Source organism: Calidris pugnax, unplaced genomic scaffold (assembly GCF_001431845.1).
Source record: "Calidris pugnax isolate Ruff unplaced genomic scaffold, ASM143184v1 scaffold3, whole genome shotgun sequence".
Taxonomy (NCBI): Eukaryota; Metazoa; Chordata; class Aves; order Charadriiformes; family Scolopacidae; genus Calidris; species Calidris pugnax.
Window position 1 is genome coordinate 3,598,048 of NW_015090799.1, and position 6,401 is coordinate 3,604,448.

The 6,401-nt window shown below is 45.4% G+C and overlaps 1 protein-coding gene across 2 annotated transcripts in view; it reads left to right on the forward strand.

Annotated features, from left to right (window-relative positions):
* The window catches only part of PAMR1 (peptidase domain containing associated with muscle regeneration 1), a 58,468-nt gene extending 55,425 nt beyond the window's left edge, over positions 1–3,043 (forward strand). Inside the window, exons 11-12 of one of the 2 annotated variants that reach the window (XM_014937144.1) lie at positions 125–420; positions 2,014–3,043. In XM_014937144.1, the coding sequence (XP_014792630.1) occupies positions 125–420; positions 2,014–2,550 (833 nt within the window). In that variant the 3' untranslated portion in view covers positions 2,551–3,043. The remainder of the gene's footprint in view (positions 1–124; positions 421–2,013) is intronic. The other variant, XM_014937147.1, reaches the window with a different exon arrangement.
* The last annotated feature ends 3,358 nt before the right edge of the window (positions 3,044–6,401 follow it).

Here is a 6,401-nt window from a genome sequence, read left to right on the forward strand (position 1 = left end):
TCCCTCATGCTAACCATTGCAGTTTGTTTTCTTTTGGCATGTTCATAAGCAGGAATCAAGAGTGGTATTCAGATTTTTGGGTGGGGAAAAGGCATTACCTCATTCTTGGTTCACATTTCCTCAGTCTGTGGAAAAGCAGAAAACATCACCCTTCATAAGACAGTGACCTCTACCAGGTGGCCCTGGCAAGCGGCAATCTATCGGACGGCCAACGGGGTGAAGGAGAACAGTCTCCGGAAAGGGGCCTGGATCCTCATCTGCAGCGGGGCCCTGGTGAATGAGCGCACCGTGGTGGTGGCCGCTCACTGCGTCACCGACCTGGGCAAGACCATCGTGCTCAAGACAGCGGAGCTCAAGGTAGTTCTGGGGAAATTCTACAGAGACGATGACAGGGATGAAAAGACCATCCAGAACCTGCGGGTGAGTAAGTCTGCTGGGAGTGGAGAATGATGAGCAGACAGGTCCTGATCACATCCGTCTTGTATGAGGAGAAAAAGGTTATCCTTTGAGCAATATCTTGTTTTGTACACTGTGTTTTTGAAATACATCTCTAGAGACTCCACTGACAGAACTGTCATGGCACTAGGAGGGCACAGGCTGTAGTGCATTAAATTCCTCTGACGCTGCCCAAGTCATGTGTTCACCCCCTAACACAGATCACTAAGAAAATAGCTCAGGTTCTGTGGGCCATAATATCATATTGCCAGAAAAGAAGTGGAATATATGCCAGCTACTGTCAACAGTGATTAGCATAATTTATGAGGGAAACACTTGTGCTCTAGGTCCTGATTTGACATCACGAGAGCATTTCACATCTCAGCCCCAAGGCTGTACAGCTCTAAACTCAAAAGAAGTTGAGGCTCCAGCTCAACTCTGTCTGGCTGCAGCTTCAAAAATAGCACCTCAGACTGACCAGAGTGCTTTATTTTTTTCAAGTAAAAATAGAAAGGCTGAAGCCAAAATGAGGAGAAATACAGCAATTTTGGCTGTGTGCCTCTTTTTCAGGAGGCTGGTAGTATGCGAGTTAATTAATGGATTTTATCTAAGAAATCATATTTAATTTGATTCTCTGCTCCCCCCCCCCCTTTTTTTTTTTAAGCTCTGGTTTGTATTTTGTAGCTCAGTCTCCCAGTTAGAGGGGGGGTTGGTGGTCTCTTCAGCGTGTGTTTCCTCACAGAACGTGGCTGGGCTCTGCCCAAGCCCCCCCCCCCTTTTTTTTTTCCTCAGTTTCTTTCTCTAGTTCCAGCTTTTTCAGACTTTTCCTTTTAGGAAATATATTAATTTTTACAATACTTCTGCAGCATTCTGGAACTCGCTTCCTATTTTTTTGCCAGTTTATTAGTTCTCTATTGTTAAACTTCATTTGAAAACATTTGCCTGCGCTGCTTTTTTTTTCTTTTTCTCTCTTTGTTTTTTCTTCTGACTTCACAGATTTGTTTTTATCTTATCTCTATGGAGCATTTTTGTTATATAGTGTGTTTTATCAAAGACATAGTACTGCTACTTCAGCTAATGCGTTCTTGTAGTGTTTGATCAAGGTAACTAGCATTAAAGGTTTGGCCCATTACATGATGTCATGTATTGCTAGTATTCTTTTTTTGTTGGGAAGATAGATGAATTTCAATAAGAAAATAACATTTTAATTCAAAGCCCCTCTCTCCCCCTTCAAATTCTACAGGCTGAAGATGACATGGCAGGTAAAATCTTTTCAGTAAACAGTGGGAAAACTGGAACTGCACATTAACTCCCCATTTTGCTGAAAAATGTCCTTGACTGCAGTGTTTCATGGGGTAAAAACTGTCCTGAAACCCAAGCCATACAAAAGTCAGAAGATGCTCGATCTCTTTGCATGTTCCTCATTTGAGTGAGCGCTGTGGTGAAAGACCAGTTTGGGAGTGGAGGGTAGAGAAGTATGCAAAATAAGCTAACACATAATACAGTAGTATGGAAAGAGTGCTGCTGGCAAGCCATTGCTATTAACTCTGAAATTCTTCTACTCTGTTTCCTCCCCAGATTTCTGCCATCATAGTGCATCCCAATTATGACCCTATATTACTTGATTCTGACATAGCTATCATAAAACTCTTGGACAAAGCCAGAATCAGCAGTCGTGTTCAACCCATTTGCTTGTCATCCTCTCAAGACTTGACTTCAAATACAGAGGATTTAAAAATAGTGGTTACTGGCTGGAAGGTATTGGCTGACCCTAAAGATCCCAGATACAAGAATGACACAATCCGCATGGGAGCTGTTCGGATGGTGGATTCACTCTTGTGTGAGCAACAGTATGAGGACAACGGGATACAAGTCAGCATCACTGACAGCATGTTCTGCGCCAAGCAAGACCACACAGCCTTTTCTAATATCTGCCCTGCTGAGACTGGTGGGATCGCAGCCATCACTCTGCCAGGAAAAGCATCTCCTGAGCTAAGGTGGCACCTGATGGGATTAGTGAGCTGGGGTTATGATAAAACTTGCAGCCTGGAACTCTACAGTGGCTACACCAAAGCTCTTCTCTTCAAAGACTGGATTGAGAAGAACCTGAAATAAAAAGCTGTGTCCGGAAACGGCATTTTATAGCTATGATAATATCTCTCTCGGTCTCTGCTGCTTCAGGCTTCTCATCCCAGTGATGAGCCACCTCTGGGACAAGGTTAAGGCAGACAGCCTGGTAATTTGTCCTGGGATCAGATGTTCCATGAGGCTGCTTTTATTTAACCCATGACAGAGGGTCTTAGTGCATGAGAAGTTTTGCCATATTTAGCCTATCTCCCCTGGTGGGAGGACGATGCTCTGCTCCCGAACCTGACGTACAGAAACAGGCCAGAAAATTGTGACTGAAATGAATCTGTAGTGTGGAGTCCCCTAGAGAAATCGACAGCGAGCCTCTCCCAGAGATCTGTGAGACTGAGTGGATTAGGAGGCTGGAAAGAGTAGTCTGAGTTCATAACGATGAATGAGCTGTCTGTATTGTCATAGTACAATGTAATCATGTTCCCTTCCAAGTACTTTACACATTTAAATAAACCATGGTTTGTTTTTTTAACGTACATACCCATGTCTGACATCATCTAGATTCCTTGTTGCTTTATCTGTGTCACACTCTAGGGACTCTCTACTGCCCTTGTCTGTTTGCATGTGACTCTCACTTGGGACTCTTCAGGCACACTGAAAGGCAGAATTAGCATAAAATCCAATTACTACATAAACAAGATTTATTTTTCTTAATATATCCAGTGCTGCTATTGTTGTGCATGAACCATTGCAATGAAATGTACAGGGGAATTCTCTCCCATCTTTTATTCTGATGAGATGAAAACCTGAAACATACTTTCAAAAGCATTTCTCCATGTGGTTTATTTCAAAGGTCTAGGAAAACCTCAGGAAAATTCTGGTTTCCATCAGTTCACATACTTTTGTAGTGAAATAACTCCTCTGTAACTCTTCAGGGTAAGGAATAATGTCCAGGTCTCACACTTAGCAGAGGCTTTTCTTGACTGGACTGTTTGACATCAAAGTATAAGATTGGGCATGTTGTCTGGAGGAGAGACTTTGGTCTTCGCATGGTTCTTCATCACTGCTCTTTCACTAAATCATTCTCTATTCAGTTGTGGCTACAGACTAGAGATGAGCCCTAGAAAAAGCTGGGGAGGAGGAAGAGAGGAACGTCTCTCATTGGTGATGACTCCTGGATAAGTCATCTATAGCACCCTGGAATTTGTAGGACCTCCAGATCATTGCAGCGGCCAAACCAGCTCACAGCAATAGCTGGATGTGAAGGCTGGGGATCTGATGAAATGACTTAGTGCTCTCACCAAGAAGGACTCAGATCCTGCAGTTGTGATGCTGTGAAGGAATGCAGACCCTGCATTCTCTGATGCTGTGAAATCTTGTTAAGACTTTCTTAGCATTCAGTAGTTTCCACCTACTTTTGCATCTGAAAATTGCTGCTAAAACGGCAATTATTATTGGATGTCATGCCATGTCATTTATTTTTTGCTTTCCTGGGCTGAGTTAATGTGTTATGCTTGTGCACTTTTCTTATTTTCACTGGCAATAGGACCGGGTGATGTTGCTTGAATGAAAAAGTTTAAGGGCTACAACCAAAGCCTATTGCTTCTCTTTCTCTTTTTTGTCAGCCTCCTCCTGCCAGGACATTATGCATGGCTGACAAACCGCGTGACAGCAGCAGCAACAAAAATTCTGAATTTAATGTGAAAAATAAGATGTGTTTCATTTCTCATCTGGGAGGAACACGTGCCAGTGAACATGTGGTACTCCCCCGCTGACAGAAGGGGTTAGAGGAAATTAGGTGACAGTTTTGGAGAAGGGCAAACTTACAGAAAGTCAATGTGTTTCTTCCTAACACTATAGGCAAAAAATGAAATGAGAAAGGGATAGAATTGTTTATCGCAGCCTAGCTTGGCTGGTAAGAGCTCTTCCATGATTACATAAAATAAGAGTCTCTACACTCTAATGGTAAGAGAAATTATCTTCTAAAACAGAAATCATAGAGGTCTGTGAGCTGGTTTTTCTCAGTTTTGACATTGTGACTGCGTTGCTCTCCGTAGCATTATTGTTCTCCACTGCTACACCTGAGAGAGAAGAAGGGGCCCTAATTTTGTTTTTTTTCCCAAGATTTGTCCAGTAGAGAACTAGGCAGTCCGCACAGATCTGCAAAAGTCTGCATTAGTTCCAGCTTTAGCCCTGACTGTTCTCCTTTTACTAAAGATCAGCTATGCCCAGCGTTTACTCATCTTCTAACTCCTCCTCCGTGCTGAATCCTGTCCCCACTTGGCTTCAAATCCCTCACAGACCTGGCAACTAATAACTGAAAGTTTCTGGGCTTGGGCAGCATCAATAAAGCTGTTCACTGGCTGTACGTCACACAGAAGTATAGTCTTGAAGAGAAACTTGAAGGAATTAATGGAAAATCACAGCTACAGCTGTGCATGCACAGAATTCGACCCCCCTTCTTTGTGCAGTCATGATGCTCTTCAAAGAAAACAGCAGCAGAAAAATGGCCAGGCTTCTCTCAAACCCCACGATTCGGATTTGAGCAGAGTTCTTTGTGGAAAGAGGAATTACCTGCAGCATTTGGTTCTACTTCTGGACCTCAATGATCTTTGAATCCTAGATTCAATTCTGGCTAATCTCTAAATGCAAGCATAATGTTTTATTTCCATCGTTATATGGCGTATGTATCCAGTGTAGGGAGAGGCAGTCATATCAACCCACCCGAGCAGCTGCACCATGCCTAGTATTCGTAGAAATTACAAACCAGCTTGTCCATCCTGTCTGGCAGGCTGACCCATGGCAGTTCCCTACTTAGAGCAAGACAAGGGTTAACATGTAATGCCAATAACGAGGAAAAGTAGGGGATGAATGTTTGAAAAAAAACAACCTGTGAGCTGGCATCACTAATCTCTTTGATAGCTAGGATCTATTTTTAAGATGCAAAACAATTTCAAACATCTCTTTCTAAACAGGTGAGGATCTATGCCATCTGTTGGAGAGAGGGTGTGAAATAGCACAACATGGATAGCAACACATTTTCCCTCCGAGGAAAAGAGCTGTGCGTTCTGGAGAGATATTGCTATGAAAAAAACAAAAAGAGAGCAGTCTCTGCATGGCTTACTCACTCCAGTGAATTTACACTTGTCCCTTTGTATGTTTTTGGGGCTCGGGGTGTATTAAATTATTTCCAGAAGCCAGGGTGCTTAGCTGCTTAGCTCTGTAAGGAAACGGACGTCCTGAAGTGCAGGTTCTTGTCAGGCGTACCCCCCGAGACTCTAACGGAACCGCCCGGGAGCCAAAGGCCCTTGAAAACCTAAGTCCATGGCAAGAGAAAAGAAACGTGTATGTGATCAGAACTGGGACCGCACACGAAGATGCATCCTGCCATTTTTAAGGGCAGGTGCTGGCGTCGGCTGGGCTGCAGGAAGGTGTTGGGAGAGCAGCAGGGTCCCTCAGCCTTGGCTCCGCCACGCGTCCCCCGCAGCCCCGCAGCCCCACACCCCGGCAGGGAGCCCCCCGCGCGCCTGCTGGCTCTGTGTGCCACCGCCTCGGCGCTGAGGGAACAGGCTGCTGCGGAAAGGTTTGTTCCCTGAGGAAAAGGACATCAGACTGGGATGGAAAGACAGCCCCAAGTTCGGCGGGCAGCGCCTCGCCCGGGGAAAAGCGAAGCAAAGGTGCGCGGGGGGCTGGGCAGGAGGTGAGCGTCCCCCGGCCCCGCACAGGAGCGTGGTTCCCAAGGGACTCGCTGCGCACGGGGCCTGGCTGCGGCCTGCAGGCCGGGCGGGGGGCTGGGGGCAGCGGCTGGAAAATTCCAGCACGAGCCACGCTGCGGTCCCCGGGAGCGGTGAGGTGAGGAGGAGGGGGGGGGCACCAGGACATCCCTG